At 40.8% G+C, this 17,921-nt stretch overlaps 1 protein-coding gene across 7 annotated transcripts in view; it reads right to left on the reverse strand.

The window, feature by feature from the left end:
* Positions 1-2,216: 2,216 nt before the first annotated feature.
* NXT2 (nuclear transport factor 2 like export factor 2) overlaps positions 2,217-17,921 on the reverse strand; it is a 71,042-nt gene continuing 55,337 nt past the window's right edge. For 4 of the 7 annotated variants that reach the window (XM_042876718.1, XM_042876720.1, XM_042876721.1 and 1 more), the window contains 4 exons: positions 14,883-15,012; positions 5,284-5,370; positions 4,226-4,370; positions 2,217-3,336 (listed from right to left, as the gene is read on the reverse strand). In XM_042876718.1, coding sequence (XP_042732652.1) covers positions 3,158-3,336; positions 4,226-4,370; positions 5,284-5,301 — 342 coding nt within the window. In that variant the 5' untranslated portion in view covers positions 5,302-5,370; positions 14,883-15,012 and the 3' untranslated portion in view covers positions 2,217-3,157. Of the gene's footprint in view, positions 3,337-4,225; positions 4,371-5,283; positions 5,371-7,573; positions 7,629-8,579; positions 8,642-12,018; positions 12,038-14,882; positions 15,013-17,921 lie in introns of those variants that run through there. The other 3 variants (XM_042876723.1, XM_042876717.1, XM_042876722.1) reach the window with 3 other exon arrangements.

Genomic DNA, 17,921 nt, shown 5'->3' on the forward strand with positions numbered 1-17,921 from the left:
TAGAACACAAGCAGTAAAGATAAAGAAGCCACAAATTATTTCCTGAACTTTAATATCTTAAGAACAAGCTACGAAAATGTCTTAAGGAAAAAAAAGGGGCTTTCTCTTTTTAAAATGGAATCTTACAAGAAGTCTTTTAACAACTCTGAAAACTTACAAAATATACCCAAGTGCTGATAAAACAGCATTTCTTTTATAATGTGCTTTTTCCCAGTCATGGTAATGAAATGCAAGCATATGAAAAGTGTCATTTGCATCACAAGAACAAACCGCTTTTCTCCATCCCGAGGAACAGTACAAGTATGTTAGGTCAATTTAACTGCAGTAAGGTCGAATAACAAAGCAACATTAAGAACAATGACTTACAAAGACAATACAGGGAAAGCACACAACACAGAACGTCTATCAAGACTTCAGCTGCCACAGCTTAGTACGTGGAAGTGCTTCACCTGGCTTTGTTTCACTGTCTGGTTGTACATTACTGACTTGGGATCAAGCAAAACTTAATAGTTTGCTTATCAAGCAAAACATATTTGTTCCTGGTTACAGTTCAGAGCATAAACATGTTCACTTCTCGGATGTCTGGCGTAAACTTCAGACATTACAGCACAGTCAACAAGAAGGAACATTAAACCAGCACTGACTGATTTGGTACGTAATGGAATAAAAAGCAGTTCTACGTTTTCTTCTGTTAACTTCACCGCAGGAGTGATAACAAGCTGCAGCATCCCTAACTTATCCAGCTACTTGGAAAGAGGCTTTCTGTCTGTAAATAGACAGCACACAGCTAGTACTTTCCCCTAGACTAAAGCAGCTGATCTCTAATAAGCTTCCCTCCCAATATCCCCATATGCACACCAAGTCCAATTCCAACTATACATCTTACTAAATAAGAGTATAAACCATGTCTGTGCATCTAGACAGGCAGTAAGCCTCCTACATAACACGTCTGGCAGGTCTTTTTTTTTTTAAATATTATTTGCAGAAGCCAGATTTAAAGGCAGTGTATATTTAAATAGCACGAAAATAATCGATAGGAACAAAACGATCAAAACATTGTCTCAGATATTCAAAATCTCCCACTCTGCATAGAAAAGAGCTTCAAAATCAGTATACAAATCAGAACTTGGATCCAAACATCCAGTAAGTATTTACTCCCAGAACAAGCTTATTAGGTGCAAGTATAAGTGTGTGTCCTGGCAAATGTGTTCAGAGTTTGAAGGTAAATGTTACAGGTGCACCCATCGCTACATTTCAAGAGACAAAACCCGTTTGGTGCGTGTAAGCAGGCTGTAACACTGCTGATGGAACAAAGAACAAACAAGGAAAGCACAGCACACCAGTCACAGCTCTACAGTGCTGTGTGAGAAACAGGCAAACTGAGGGTTCTCTTCTCAAATTCATAGAAGAAATGCAAATATATAAACCTCGTATATTCTGTTAAGAACAAACTGAATAAAGCAACCCTTTCTTCACTACACACAGATATAACAATGCATTTACAGTATTTACAATTTTCAAGAATTCTGGATTTTTTACATTGCTTGCAGAAACCAAGTATTTCTCAGGTTGAAAACAAACAGTTACACAGTAGCTTCAGAAACCACTCAGTATAGCAGCAGTTTCTGAAGCAAGTCAGGTTACCAACTCCAACGCACATCCCATGATGTAAAGAGCACCTTTAAATTACATAAAGCCACCCATTTCACCTAAGTACCCCGTTATCTGTAGGATAATATCACACCAACCACAGGTGTTTTATACACGCTAGAAACTGCTCATTTTCACAGTTTTCCAATTTAGGTAATAGAACCAAGTGAGCTGCAGTCCTAATGGCTGCTGCTGTCACTGCAATAGTATTAACAATTTCCCCTCGTGTATTTTCATTAGCAAGCAGGTGTATTATCACATGTAAAACTATATGAAAACATCCATATTCAGATGTACTTTATAAGTTCCCAAGTTAAGATGGGCAATCTGCTAGCCTGCACCCATGAAAACTGTTTATGAAAGCTGCTGCTTAAAGCAAGAAAAAAATACAATAGAATGAATATGGAAAATGTTAAAGAAACATGAAAACCGTAATAAAAATCTGCAGACAAGGAAGGTAGTACTTGTGTTCAGACCTTCTTTTTCTAAGTTAAAAGTAATCAAGGAACCCGTTCTGAATAACAGCACCAAAGAGAAAAATTGAATACTTCACAGTAACACACACCTTTAGTGTCTTTTTTTTATTATTATTACAATATTTTCTGAAAAAATAACAGGGATTCAAAAATTGCAGACTTTAGATGGGAAGAATATTCCGTCCTTCACAGTGACAGAACTGACAGAGCAGACAGAAATGATGTTACTGACCTATTTCTTACACTACAAGACTTCAAAACAAAAACTGCGGCTGAAGTCCTTCACATGTATTTGACAAGAGTTGTTGGCACTGAAGTTCTGAGTTATTCAGTATTCCCTAAATATGAACTAATATAAATTAACAATCACCAAATTCTGAGATGCTTAAGTCAAAAGAAAACCTGACAAGATACAGTCCTTCCATCTCAGTGAAGGTAACACTAGGTTTCCAACAGACTATTTGAGAGATTACACACTCACAGGCTGTATTTGCAACTTTCACAAAGAGCAGAAATCACTGCCAGTCCTCACAAGCCTCTTACAACCAGGAGCAGGTAGCTCTGAGAATTCTATGTACACGCCGCGGGCATCTTCTTCAAAAGAGCTAAGATGCTACTGTAAAAACAGGCCTGTTCAAATTGAAGCAGTTACACGTTTGGTCAGAACTATACAATAAGAGAATTTTGTGTTCAAAGTTTCTGCGTTACATACAAAAAGTCTGTAAGTGGCAGCACAGCTGCACGTAAGGCATTTTAGGAATGATTCCAACACAGCTCATTACCTTCAGCATTTCCTTAGGTTTGACTCCTTCGGCATTTCATTACCTTCAACTAACATGAGCAACCCGTTACATTTTCAGATCGTTTATTATTAAAGCCAACGGCCACTGGGATTGAGCCTGAGACATCCGCAGACCTTCCATAACGACAGATGCAACACGAAGACTGAGCGCAGCCCGCAGTCAGGGCGGCCAGCTGAACAGCCAGCTTCATGCCGTGCAATGAGAGGTCGCTTCCCGCACTGCTCCTCGCTAGTTGGCCCAGTCCTGAAAGCGGAAACAGTCACTCGCGATCTTCCACACCGTGCTGTTGGATGTGGCCTGTGCTGTCAGCAAGAAGTTCTGGTTGAAGTAGCGCTGCTTGTTGCCATCAAATTTTACTGTCCCACAAGTCACCACGAGGACTGTTGTCTGGCTTTGAGTAGCTTGCTCTTCACATGAAGAAAAAACAAAGAAAACAACCCAAACAAAGACTAACAGGTGAAAGAAGTAGGAAACGCGCATTTTATTCAATTCTGTTACACTAGTTACAGGCTAGCAGTTGGTTACACGTCCATGAGAAATACAGCTTTCTTACATCACTTCCATGTAGACAACGGTGTATTCACTCGCCAACAGCACTTTTCACTGGGTTTTACATTTCCATCTAATGTTGTTCATTTGAGACCGCTATAAACATCCTCCCCATCTTTTTAGAAAAAGCTCTCTTTGTTTGATACGTGTATGTATCCAGCAAGTTGCATACATGTTCTCCTCTCCCTCCTCTATTAGCTTGCATCCTTTCACAGCAAAGGAAAGCAAGCATGCTTGACCACAGGCTTTTGCCTTATACTGCAGAAATATTCCTCAGAAGTCATTTACTAACTTCTCAATTGTGTAAGCATTTCTTTAGCAATTGCTAATTAGAAATCGAATGAACTTAGCATCTATTCAAGATGTAAAGAAGTCAGAGCACATACAGATTAATAATCTGTCCCACATATTATTGCATGGCAGCAACAGAGGCTACAGCAGAGGTCTCTCAACTCACACACCGTCAAGGACAACATCATCTGTTAAGCTCAACCTTTCCCATACATGAGAACACAACACATCTGAACACAATCTTAACAAAAAAAGAACATTTTCCCAGACATGAGGTACAGTGTGGAGTTGCTGCACCTCCTGGTTTTGTGCTTTATTTATGCACAGCTTTACCTTCCAACCCTCAATATTTTCACTAATAAACAGTCCCTAGAGAAATATTGAGCACTGTTATGTTGTATTTCTATATCAATACTTATAAAATGACTAAATAAATAAATAGTAATAAAAGCTTACCATGAACAGGCTGGCAGTCCAACACATTAACCTGGAATTCACTGGATGGCAACATTTCAAAAAACTCATTCAGTGCCTCTTGTCCAGAGACTGCGTTTCCATTCCAAATTAATGTTGCTTTGTCCAAATACAGCCTGGTCAGAGCCTGAGGTATCACAAACAGACATATTTGGGGACAGAGGGTAAGCACATACAGTGCACAACGTCTCAACACAGGAGTTGAAACAATGTTTTGTATTACCAATTACTTCTGCTCCCTGAGGAAATAAAATGCCTTCCTCAATTATTAAGTTCTAAAAAATAGTGCTCCTGAACAAAAATTGAAATAGAAGCACGTTTTGCTTCATGACTAGTAAAGTGACTTGTACCTCTAAATTTCAATACTGATGGCATTTCCTAGTGATGTAACTGAGCTGCTTGCTAACGAAAGGAAAGCACTACCTGGGCAGAATAGGCTCACCACCGATTTTGTGCACACAAATGCAACACCAATAGTCAGAAAGTATGATTTCAGGTAAAAAGAAACAAGACTGGGAGCAGTGGAACCATGCAAGAAGACAATTATGTGCAGCAGAGCAGAACCTTCCCAGTATTTCATAAGCTGCAGCTTATGGGCCATTACCTCTCAAGGGAGCTGTTGCTACATCTGTGCCTATCCTGCCTGAGCACAATATGACTATGCAGTAACATGCAGCTGCTGATACTTTCACGTTCACCTACATTTTTTAAATTACAACTATAATACATGGTACCTCAGAAGTCAGCTAACAAATTCTGCACCTCTAACATGTATCTGGATTTGAACTGAACTACTATGCTGGAGAACAGTGAGGTAATTGCTAACAGGGTCCCTTTCTGAACGATGCTGTGCAGTAACACAAAGCAATCCTTTACAGGGCAGCCTAGGAGGCCAAGCTGAGACCTCTGCTCCAATGCAATTCACAGGAACCAACTTCAAGTGTAAGTACTTGAAGACTTACTTTCAAGTGTAATGGTAGCTAGAAAAGCACATGAAACTATCCAAAACAGTTCAAGGTATTGGTAAAACATGTACATACCCTTCTTCTTTTATCCATAGTCTCATAATAAATGTTGACAAATTCTTCTGCAGCTCTGCAGGCTTGATCCACATAGGTTTTGAAATCCTGGAGGTAAAAAAAATAAAAATAAAAAAAGACAAAAAGCTTAAGTATTTTTTCATTTCATATTTAATTACAATATACTATATTATTATTTATATTCTGTGCAAACTAGCCATCTAAGCAGTAGCTCTCACTAGTGAGCAGCCAAAATCACTGTATTCTCCACTCTCACTGAAAGATGACGTCAAGCAATGCTGAAACTGATTGCAAACTGCTTTTCTACTTCCTGGAAGTATCTCATTAGCTTCCAGCAAGCCTTAGGACTCATCTCTGAATGCTGGTTTATTTATTGTATTGAAATTGAAAATGGTTGCATTGGAAAATGGGCTGCAGCTGGTTGAAGCGTTGTGAATGCACAAGCATTCAGTGAAAAGAGCTGCTGCTTTCTGTGATGGATGCTCTGAGTTAAAGGAACGAAATGTATCCAACACGTTGCTGAAAATGAACTCCATCACACCACGACACTTGATTTTTTTAAACCAAATTCATAGGGGTATTTTAAAGTATTTCTATAGAAAGAGAGATATATGCAAAAAGTAATAATAGTTCTACTTGGACATATAGCAGGGAAAGAGAGTGCGCACTGGCATGCTGAACATTCTACTACTATTAATCACTCCAATTCTGCATCCACAAGAACTAAGCACCTCTCACATCTTTTTTTAATCATTTGATGTCACAATACTGAACTGGGATCTCATTTGGTAATATACTCAGTTTGTTTACTGAACAGCAATATCTCAATTTCCTGCCTACAGACCTGTGAGGACTACTCCAAAAGCAATGCCTCCTATTTTGTGATGTTGGTTCACTGTGTCAGAGGCAGATGGTGGTGGTACAGCAGCAGAGCTGAACCTTCCCACCAATATCCCATTACATTTTGTGCCATGTGACAGATGGCAGCAGAAGGGCAGCCTGACATGGAAGTGAGGATGAAGCAAAGAAGTGGAACTGAATTCCTCTGTGTGGAAGACATGGCACCTACTGCCACTCATCAACGCTTGCTGAATGTTTTTGGAGACCAATCAGTGGGTGTGAGCACAGTGGGGGGGGCAGTGCATTGCAGCAGTGGTGGCAGTGACAGCTCAGCATGCAGGCTCTTGTTCATCACTAGTGAAAAAGCACAGCTAATGGTGGTGACTGTGGTGGAAAACAGTGTTTTGTAGTTGAAAACTTGTTAGAATGGCGAGGCTGGACTCTTTTCTGCAGTGTGTGAGACAGGACAAGGGGAAACGGCCGGAAACTGCAGCATTGGAAATTCCACACAAATGTGCACAAGAACTTCTTTAGGTGAGGTGACGGAGCACTGGAACAGGCTGCACAGGGAGGTGGTGGAGTCTCCTTCTCTGGAGATGTTCAAGACCTGCCTGGATGCCGACCTGTGCGACCTGCTGTAGGGAACCTGCTTTGGCAGGGGGGTTGGACTCGATGATCTCTGGAGGTCCCTTCCAACCCCTACAATTCTGTGATTCTGTGATTCAATCACACAGCGCTATTGTGTTCCTTGTATATGTTGTAGTTCCCATGAAAACACATAGGAGGCAATACTTACAGAGCAAGCTACTTGTAATCTTTAATTTCGTTTCTTAATGATGTTTTGTTTAAAGTGTTATAATTTCTCATTCTTCTATTTCAACATTACATTCTCAACATTTATAATCCCATCAGTACATCACAACTCCGTTATTTTTCTTGGTTGTCTTTAATGAATACATACCAAAACTACCACCAGTTCCTACATTACCCCAAGAAACACTTTTACTTGGAAAAATTTCCATGCTGCAAAATACTCACCAGCATATCAAATAACCTCTGCTTACTCTATAGGGACAAACTGTCTCGCATTACTACTTTTTAAAATTCCCTGTGGATGGACATGACACTGTCCTTCTCCATCTCCTCCAACAGTTTCTGTACCCAGAGGCCAATTCTCAAGCCAAAGGCACTATATTCCTGCAAGTGCCAACAGAAACTGTGACACTGTGAGATAAGGAGTGTCAGAGCACCCACTGGTGAGCAGTAATCATAACCTGACTGGTTAGTTATTTGGGGCAGATGGCTGTTATTACTCCATCAGCATGCATTTGCACACACGCTTTCTAACCAGGAGCCAAACATGCTGCCAGTTAGTCACTGCACAGACAGAACAGGTGTGATGGAGACCAACAGAGAAACACCAGGGTAAAACAAAGAGCAGTTAGGGAACCTGTAATGTATAATCATAGAATCCCTAGAGTTGGTAGGGACCTCTGAGGGCCACGTGGTCCAACTTCCTGAAATGAACAGGGAGAGCTAGATCAGGGCCTTATCCAGCCTCGCCTTGAAAGTCTCTGGGGATTTTATAGGGATTTAAGTCAAACAGAAAATAAGCTGCATAAGTTTTAATACTCAGAACAAGTTCTTTTTAATGGTAACCCTGTACACATATTTAGAAACCTCCTCAGACATCTGATCTGGCCTCTCACTCAAAGGTCAGCTCTGAGGTCTGATCTAGCTTCCAAGACAGGCCTGACTACTTGGAGTCCTACCTCTAATCACATTTTGAACATCTGTAAGGATGGAGATTTCAGTTTCTCACTGCTGCCATTCCAACACCCAACCAGCTCACAGGGAAATCTTTCTTCTCTGCATTTAACAAGAACGTGGTACTCAAATTACTACTTCTTTGGAAGACTCTGATGACAATTAGTTTTCCCTTTAATACTCCACCACCTATTCAGGGCCCGAAGCCCTTCTGCCACAGACTGCTCAGGCGTCCTATAACTCACAAGCCCACGGCCTGGAGTACTGAGCTTCAGGCGGCCGCGGGCCCCGAACCCCGCGGGCCCCGAACCCCGCGTGCCCACATAGAGGGCGGGACGGGGAGGAGGAGGAGCCGGCCACCGGCCGACGGCAGTCAGAGCCGCTCGGGCAACGCGAGCAGCTAAGGAGCAGAGACCACCCGCTGTCCCTCTCTCCCCTCCGCCGCCGCTCGCCCCACGCGGGCATCCCCTCATCTCCAGAAGCGCTGCGCCCGGGCCCGGGACGGAGAAGGCCAGGCGGAACCGCGCTCCGCTCCGGGCCGCCTCTGTGCGAGGCCGCAGCTCCCCGCCTCGCAACCATGGCCCTGACCAGCGGCTCCTCCCGCTCCACCGCGAGGACCCTGCAGCAGTAACCGAGCCTAAGCCCCAGCCCAGGCTGCCCCCGGCGCGGCGGGCGGCGCGAGGACTTACCACAGAGGCGGCCATGAGGCGGCAGCAGGCGCTCCAGGCCCCTCCCGGCGCGAGGCGGGCGGCGGAAGTGCGCTACGATCAACGGCCGCCACTTCCGGCCGCGCTCAGCCAAGAGCGCTTCCGGCCCGCCGCTCGCTGCCTTCGGGGCCGCCGGTTCGAGACTGCGACGGTCACGGCCGTCTGACTTGTGAAGAACTGAATGTGGTTCAAGTGTAGAGCGGCATAGGGCATGGCTCCGTTGTGCTTAATTTAATGATCTTTTCCCTGCTGCCCCTTATTGCGGCTGGAGGGCTGCGGACGTAAAACCGGGTCGCTGTCTCTGTTTTTCCCACCTGTTTCAGATCTGCTCTCGCTCGCCCTTGCGCACCCCTCGGGGACTGCTGGGGAGCGGACGGGGAATTTGGGTCAGGGCATCTGAGGCCGTGCCCTTTGGTAGATTGAATCACGTCCAGCAGCGTCAGCTGCGTGCTCATTTGTCATTGCTGTGTAGGAGTTGTAAAGCTGAGAAACAACGTGACCCGCTGGATTAACATCTGCTCCCTGAAGATTGCTTAACAGAAAAGTTCAGACGCCTTCCCGTTTGAAATCTCAAGTCTGTTGCCGTGTCACTACATTACCACATTCCTTCTTTGCTTTAAATTAATAGAAGTGCTTCATAATAATAATAATAAAAAAAGAAGTATCATCAATTTCCAAATAGAAAAGCAAGGTGTTGGAATGATACGTGATTTGTTCCAGATCACAAAGGGAGACAGCTGCAGAACCAAAAACTGTAATCCTGATCTTTTATCTTCACCACATAAATATCCTTGCTACACTGGATTACTAAGAATTACCCCTATCTGTTATCTTCATTCTCTATTTCCTCTTTATTTTCTTCATACAGGTGCCAATGCGTCTGAAAAGTACAGTGCTGTGTTCCTTTTCTGTGGATTCAATTTGTAGGAAATGACCACTATAAATCCCTATTGAGCAAAGGAATTACATTTGTGTTATTACAGAGACTGTGAATTGCCTGCGCTGAACAACAGAGCTGTGACAAATGCTCATTTGCATTACCCCCTCATTTACTCATATGCACCTGTGGAGCCTGGAACAGGCTTAGCAAAGCCTTTCTGCTGGCAGACTATGTGCAGTTTTCCATCTTTCAAACACACTGAGAAAAAGATTTTTTAATCTCTTTTTTTATCAGTGTCTTCTCCAGTAAAGTAAGTAACACTTTAGGAATAAAGCCAGGAATAGTAAGAACTGAAGTAGCTAATTCGTTCAAACAACCTTTCTGTCAGGTCAGGATTTCTGTCTACAGATACACTTTTTTTTTTTCATTCACAAATACTTTATGATCACTGGAGGTAGGATCAGAATCCTACTTTTCCAGCAGGATTCACTGCAGACTTTCCTCTGTAAGGTAGGGAGGTGAATAATTCAGAGATTCTCCATGCTGCTGCCTGCCTGCCTGCCTTAGCACCAGTCACTACTCAGTGAAGTGTCAAATGATAGATGGATACAGGTGTGAAACTCATTCTCAGCTTCTTCTAAAGATGACACAAAATTCCAGATATTGCTTTAGAGCAATGACTTCATGTTGGGACCATCTAATTGGGGAAAGCAGGAAGAAAATTCTTTCCCTCATAGCAAGTTGTATGTGAGACATTACTGTGAGAGCAGCACACAGTGGCCAAAATGTATTTAGTTCTACACAGAGACCAAGAAACAGAAATCCACCACTACAATATTTAAAAAAATAAAGGCAGTAGCAAGAAATGTAAAATGTTTGCATGCAGTACGTAACTCCTCAAAGACACATTAGAAATATGAGATAGTCAGAACAAATGAATATCACTTAAAGAAATACTTCTGGAAAGATCAAAAGAGTCCAGGATACTTAATAACAAGGCAACAATAGAAAGTTAGAAGCACAAAGACATCCTCCAAAAAAATGAAAATGTTTTCAAATGAACAGGGGAGAAAAATATACTTTGGCTATGAGATTTAACAAGAAAGCAAGGCAAATCAAAATAGTTCTGAGAAACATTTTACTAAGGCAGAAACACTATGAATGTAATCCTTTTTCATACACATCAAAAGCAAGAAGTTCTGCCAAAAATCTGCAAGGCCAACGAGCAAGCAGTGTGCATCAAAAGAAGACAAGGCTGTAAGAAAATTAAACAAACTCTTCATGTCTTTGATCAACATGAAGAAGTTTATAAAGTATCTTATATTACAACCTTTCTTAAAAGGGAAAGAAATGGAGGATATGTCACACAGAATCACAGAATTGTAGGGGTTGGAAGGGACCTCCAGAGATCATCGAGTCCAACCCCCTGCCAAAGCAGGTTCCCTACAGCAGGTCGCACAGGTCGGCATCCAGGCAGGTCTTGAACATCTCCAGAGAAGGAGACTCCACCACCTCCCTGTGCAGCCTGTTCCAGTGCTCCGTCACCTCACCTAAAGAAGTTCTTGTGCACATTTGTGTGGAATTTCCAATGCTGCAGTTTCCAGCCGTTTCCCCTTGTCCTGTCTCCACTCACCACTGAAAACAGTCTGGCCTCGCCATTCTGCCCCCCACACCTCAGATATTTATAAACCTGGATCAGGTCCCCTCTCAGTCTTCTTTTCTCAAGGCTGAACAGACCCAGTTCACTCAGCCTTTCTTCATAGGAGAGATGCTCCAGGCCCTTCACCATCTTCGTGGCCCTGCGCTGGACTCTTTCCAAGAGATCCCTGTCTTTTTTGTACTGGGGAGCCCAGAACTGGATGCAGTGCTCCAGATGAGGCCTCACCAGGGCAGAGTAGAGGGGGAGGATCACCTCCTTTGACCTGCTGGCCACGCTCTTTTTAATGCATCCCAGAATGCCATTGGCCCTCTTGGCCACAAGGTCATGAAGTGAAATGTCAGTACAAAAGGTTTTAGAACAAATCCATAAAACAAATAGCAACTAATCGTCAAGTTGTGTGCCAGTTTATGTGCATACTAACAATGATGGCACGTAATTTGTAAATTACAATAGGCTCTGTCCTCAAGGAATAGAAAGTTGCGAATGTGGGGCTGGTTTTCTGTGAAGAGCTCCAAAATGGATCCTCAGAACAATGGACCAGTAAATCTGATGTTTGCCCTACAAAAATTGGTAGAAACTATAACAAAGAAGGTAGATACTTGATTAAACATGACATATTAGAGCAGACTCAACATGGTTATTTAGGGAAAAGTTATGCTTCACAAATCTATTCGTTCTTCAAAATACCTAAGGATCACGTGGAGGCAGAGCCTTGCTAGTAAGCAGTTCGTCTTCTATGTGATTTCCTTGAACTCTGAGATTTTGCTAATCCACAGTTCTAGAATTATCATACTTGGAAGCAGATAAATAGTTTTAATATGAAATTTTTATTTTTTAAGTTCAACTACCAATCCAAGTTATGCCAGCAGAATAGTACTCACCTGTTTTATTCAACACAGGTTTGTAGTATTTTTGCTGAAGTTTTTGATGATTAACCAAAATTAGACTGCTAGAACACTCAGCTAAATCTGTCTTCCTGAAAATACATTTTCCTTACTTAGAAAGTATCATTTGCAAAGGAAACAAAACACTGCATCTACCCCCTTCAGGTACTTTTCCTAAGCAAGCCTTCAATTTGGGTGTTTATGCCTTCCACTAGTATGAGCAGGCATAATTTCCATTTTCTGTCTACACTGTATATTGTCCAAATATTCCCTAAATAGGCATTTGAATTTAGTTCAAGTAATAACCAAGCATAATTCATAACTTCTCTTCAAAAGCCCAGTTATATTCCTAAGAGTTTCTCAGCCTTTATCTCCACTCCTGTACCTCCAGCCAACCCAACCACACACCCCAACCTTTTCTGTTCTGGAAAGAATGCATAAGGTACAAATGCCAGAATGATTCACCAGCAATGATGCTGAAGTGCTATGTGGAGATCAAGCAGTTTACAGCAAGATGATTCACCAAAATATATCTGAAGATGATTTGTGGAATATGCAACTGTACTTGCAATATGGAAGGGAGTTAGATTAGGTCTTACAGACCAAATCAGCAGTAAAGGTTTAACTGTCAAAGTAGCTGGGATCAGCTATTACAACTGTGAGATGAATTAGACATATGGGGTATTTTTCATTCTGTAATCAATAATGCTAACAATTAAAAGTTTTTGTTGGAAAGCTTCCCAAATAGCTCCTAGTGAGAACAATGGATTAAAACTCTACTCACAAGTAAATGGCGAATGGGATGACATGCATATAGCACAAATACCTGTGTGGAGATACGAAGCAGCTTTAGGAGGTGACTGCTTTGTAACTTCAGTCAAATTTACTCAAAATATCGTAATTAATAACAACTAAAAATGTATTCAGTTTACAACAACGTATTCAGCCATCTGTGTTCTACCAGTTGTTGATTTTTTTTTTCCCATCAGTTGGTACTCTGTTAATTAAAAGTGTTAGCAAAGTTCTGGACGATTTCAGAATCATTGAAAAAAATAATTTTTATTGTAAGTTATTTTGATACGAGGTGAGTAATGACCACAGAATGAATGCAGAATTCATTTTTTTTCCATAATATCCTCCCATGAGGACATTATGCATTGGCACCTATGCAAAAATGAAGCCAGACTGCATAGTGCGAGGCTACTTTGCAAACCAAACTTGTACCGTGACACAGAAAATGATGAGTTTTCTGCAGTGACTTCAGTAACATGCTAAGATGAGGTCAATAGGTCCTAATTACCCCCAGTAAAATGAACAGTCCTTAGTTTTGTAAAAACTCTGAAGTTAATGTGTTTGTATTTTTCATGGTTTATAATTCATTTGCCTTTAAGACTACATAATGAACACTGACAAAATTTGAAATAGCATATCCTCTATTAAAAAAGGACAAGCAAACTGCAATGCTTTTTAATTTCTTGATTTAAAGAATGTATGTAATGTTACTCAAATCATAAACACACTTGGACTCAGCAGGTTCAAAATGTTACTGCAACAAATGCATGCTGAAGGGCAAATTCAGGAGGAAGCAGAAGGCAGCGTTCTTGCAAATTACAATAACTATTCTACTGAAATTAAAAAAACAGAGACCAAGCAGTGATCCATGACCAATGTCAGCGATTAAAATTAAACTGGTAGGTTCACTTTCTCATTTGGAGTGGTTTATCAACCTTCCTTGATGAATGCCACACACAGCATCCTTGTTAACAAAGTCCAATTACAGCTCAAAGATTTAGCAGGTACAGTGATGTTTACCAGAAGGATTCCCTCAAGGTCAGTGATTCACGCAGCACTTCAGCTTCAAGTTGGTCAAGCAATATGTTTAAAAGCTCTCATGCAACACAAAGGCATGCTGTTCTCTATGACCTTGAATCTTTCTGAGCAGTGACTGATGCTTCTGAAACATGGTACTCAAAACTTTTGTTGAAGTTATCAAATGCATAAGTAATGGTAGCCATGTGTAGATAAGTTCAAGGAATTACCTCTTAAAACAAGAGAAGCAACTGATACTAGCCAAATCCAGACAGACTGTGTTTGATGTGATGCCTACAAAGCTGGATCACGACTCATCATTTTGCCTGAGCAAGAACTGAATTAGAACTCAACAACTGGATCCACAGATTTCAGTGGGGAGCTGATCTCAGGTGCTCAGCACATTCACCCTTTGACCTATGTACTGGATAAAAAACTCAAGCTGGATTTTGGATTTATTACACCACAGCAAACTTAAGAAGCTCTGGTTTGGCCAGTTCATTCTCAACAAAAAATAAATATTATTTATCTGGATAAACACAGGCAGAACTTGTGTTTGTTACAGTCCCAGGAGGACTCTGAACTATGCACTGCTCCACCTCAAATTCCTGTCATACCAGAACTGGTAGAATGTAATTATACTTATCCCAGTAAACAACCCTCTTGTTTTTTAAAGAAAAACAGGTCTTGCAATATATAGAACTGACAAGCATTGGGCAGACCCGATGGGATACAGAGAGAGATCAATTACAAATTACTATTTGAACGCAATCCATGTCAGAGCACTCCAAAGGGGGATAAATAATCAGAACAGGTCAGTTCAGTGTGTCACCATGGTCGACAGAAGAAATTTTAAAATCCTATCCATTTCATTATGTAATGAAATGGTACATGAGCTCTTCTGAAAATCCAGCCACATGTAAGTAAAAGCTGAGTAAACCTATTCGTATTTCAATGGACTCCACAGTAGCTCAAGGTAGCAAGCTGATAACTAAAATCTGTGTATGTACACATAGGTGTATTTGTTAGACAGAAGGGGCCCGTAGCCTTACCTTTCAGACTTGTCAGGTAGTTCTCTTTGCACTTGTCCTTATATCTCAAAATTTCAGACTGAAATTCTGACAATGGCTTCAGCAGTATATTGTATCACTTTGCAGTGTAGCACCAGCTCACAGCTGTATCCTGTACACACAAAACAACATTGCAAATATCTGTTACCAACACATGTGAATCATATAATGCACTGTACCATACACATCAGCTGACAAGAGGATTTTACATGCATCACTTGCAACACACAGCCATAGTTTATTTTAACTTGGGTGCAGCAGAACCAGTACAATCCATGATCATTTCTCATCAGGGTTGCAAGCACTGCAGCTGCAATAGGTTGGCTGGTCCTTTTTCATGTCTCACCTAGTATTCCTCAGTTTTTAATAAAGCCTGGGAAGAAGAGAACCTCTCTTTCTCCCTTCACATAAATTGCCCTTAAGTAGCCTGACCGTGTTTTGGGGAAAAACTCCATATCTAAAATATTGGGAATCGTGCACTTTTGCAGCACTGGTATAATAAGCCCAGTTCTAGACCTCACTCTACAAGACATTTATTAGGCTCAAAGATGAAAGAAGAGCACATCAATTCAGAATTCAGTTAGCACTCTGTTTTCCAGACTTACAGAAAACTAGAAGGAAAAATATTAGCTACAGCACAACTTTTTAACCTGTTCTAAATTGCACTATGTGTCTGTCAGGATCTGAGAGAAAGACACTGTCCAGCTTTTTCCCTTCCTTCTGTCCCTGATGGAGTATCTGATATTTATTCCTTTTATGTGTGTTTATAAATCCTAAACAGCCTGAGTACTATTACATGTCACAAAAAATTTACTTGTAAATCACACTATTCCCAGTTTGTTCCATGTTGCTTCACTTGTGGAAAATCTGGTTCTATAGGTAGGCAAATTCATATGAAACTCTGACTCTGTTTAACAGGAAAGTTAAGAAATCCTCCAAAAAGATTGATATTCTTCAACTAGAAATAGAATCATAGAATCAATCACTCAACAAAACAAACAGCCCCTGCTTATATATTAGTTCTACATTCCACATATGATTTCTTAAATCCAAACACATGTTTTTTGGAGCCAGTGAAATTCTTGGAGGCAACAGGAGGCTTTTAACATTAGAATGAACCTAAGGAAAGAGCTAATGCAAGCATTGGGTTTAGGTCATCTCAGTAGATGTGCACTTTGCTGTCATGTTTTTGTGGCTTTAGCTAAGTTTGTCTCTGCTTTTAATTTACTTTCCTTCTGAGGTTCACAGGAAAGTTATAAAGGCTGTATAAATAGAAATAATCAGAATTGTTTCTGATAAACACTTCCATGCATTGGTATTTCTTTTCTGTAGGGTGAGGGTATAATCCAAATACAAGTAAATCCATATTAAATGTGACACCTTTCTACATGTTTTACTGCTAGTATCTGAGTTTCCACTAGTAAAGGCTGAAAATACCAAGCCTGTGCAATCTGGATCTGGGGCTGTTGTGCAATTCAGCTCTGCAAAGCCTTCCAAAGTTCCACCTTCTTCTAAGTAATTCTGCTGTGTTTTTCAAAAGGCTGAGAAGTGAACCATTACCTGTTTTCATGACCTAAAGGATTCCTTAGGTCATGACACCCATAAAACAAAAGCTACAAATATACTAACTAAATGGACAGTAGGCTATGGAATAAATGTAAAGCACAGAATTGTTTTGTGTTTGCTTCACTCTTGGATCTCTTCTGGCAAAGGTTGCCTATTTTAAGAAGTTCCCACAGGTCCAATAGCAGGCAGGCATAACAAGAGTTGGAAAATCAGTTTCTTTTCCACTGATACCCTCAATAAAATCAGCTTTATTATTATTATTATTTAAAGTTAGAAAGACAAGAAAGTGTTTGTGAACAAATTTTAATCTGTCTGAGGCAAAACCCAGTTTTCCATTGTATTTTTGGTGTTTCATTGTTTCCACTCCTTGCAAAAATTTTTCCTCTTTGAGAAGCAAAGAGTCTTTTTCCGAGAATAGATCAGGTCAGCTTGTAGCATATTCTGACCTAAATTTACAACTGGCTTAGACTTCAATGCTGGGCATCCTTAGGTAGGCCACTACGTAATATTTCTCCAGGCCTGTGACCATTTAAGGAATCATTTTGCAGTAAGGAGTCATCTACTTCCATCTGGAAGTAAACCGATTTACCACTTGATTTTATTTTATTTTTCATGGAGAGTTTGAACAGTGGCTCTGTGGCCAGCTGACCTGGCACAACAGCTCTGCAGTTAAGGCAGTGGAGTTGGAATTTGGAAAGAATGAAGAATGAAGTCCACTGTTCTCTCTTTGGGAATGTGGATAGCAAAGACTGCTTATGAAAGGTACCTCACCTGAAAAATCTGGCTTATATAAATATCTCTCATGTGTCAGTACTTTCCAACAGAAGGAAAGTGTAATTTTATGTAGATTGATTAAGTTCTCAACAGAGTATAAACAAGTAAATTATTCTAGGGATATATAATGGAATTGTTTTATCCTTTATATGGATTATAACACATAGATTGGAAAACAGTCAAATTTCATTGGCAAAGCCAGCACATCTATTTTTATCTATTGAGTTGTCACTTGTAAATCATGGAGGAAAAGATGTTGTATTGGACTTTGCAACCTGCTTCTCTTATCCTAACCGTCTGGTAACTCACATTCTATAAGCTTCATCTGTATTTTCCCTTTGCATCTTAATGAAATTAACAAACGAAATCAGTTCAGTATATTAATTCTATACAGAGGATTCACTTTTTTAAAAAAAAAAAAAAGTTCCTGGAGAAGGAGAAGAAATCTTTACTGAAACAGATTTGTCCTCATCTTGTTTATTTCTGTGGCCTTTTGCACGGGCAGAGTGAGGCCAGAGAAATGCACAAATGCCAGGAACCACCTAATGAACCACAACAGAGCAATCACAGCTGCAAGAAAGAACCCAAGAGACAAGATACAGCACGAGCATTATCACCCCCACAGAATTGACTCGTGTACCTTGTGCTTCACAAGTAAATGTTTGTATTTGAAGAGAGATG

The sequence above is a fragment of the Lagopus leucura genome, unplaced genomic scaffold (assembly GCF_019238085.1).
Source record: "Lagopus leucura isolate 7727_CA_CO unplaced genomic scaffold, USGS_WTPT01 Super-Scaffold_100016, whole genome shotgun sequence".
In the NCBI taxonomy this organism is placed as follows: Eukaryota; Metazoa; Chordata; class Aves; order Galliformes; family Phasianidae; genus Lagopus; species Lagopus leucura.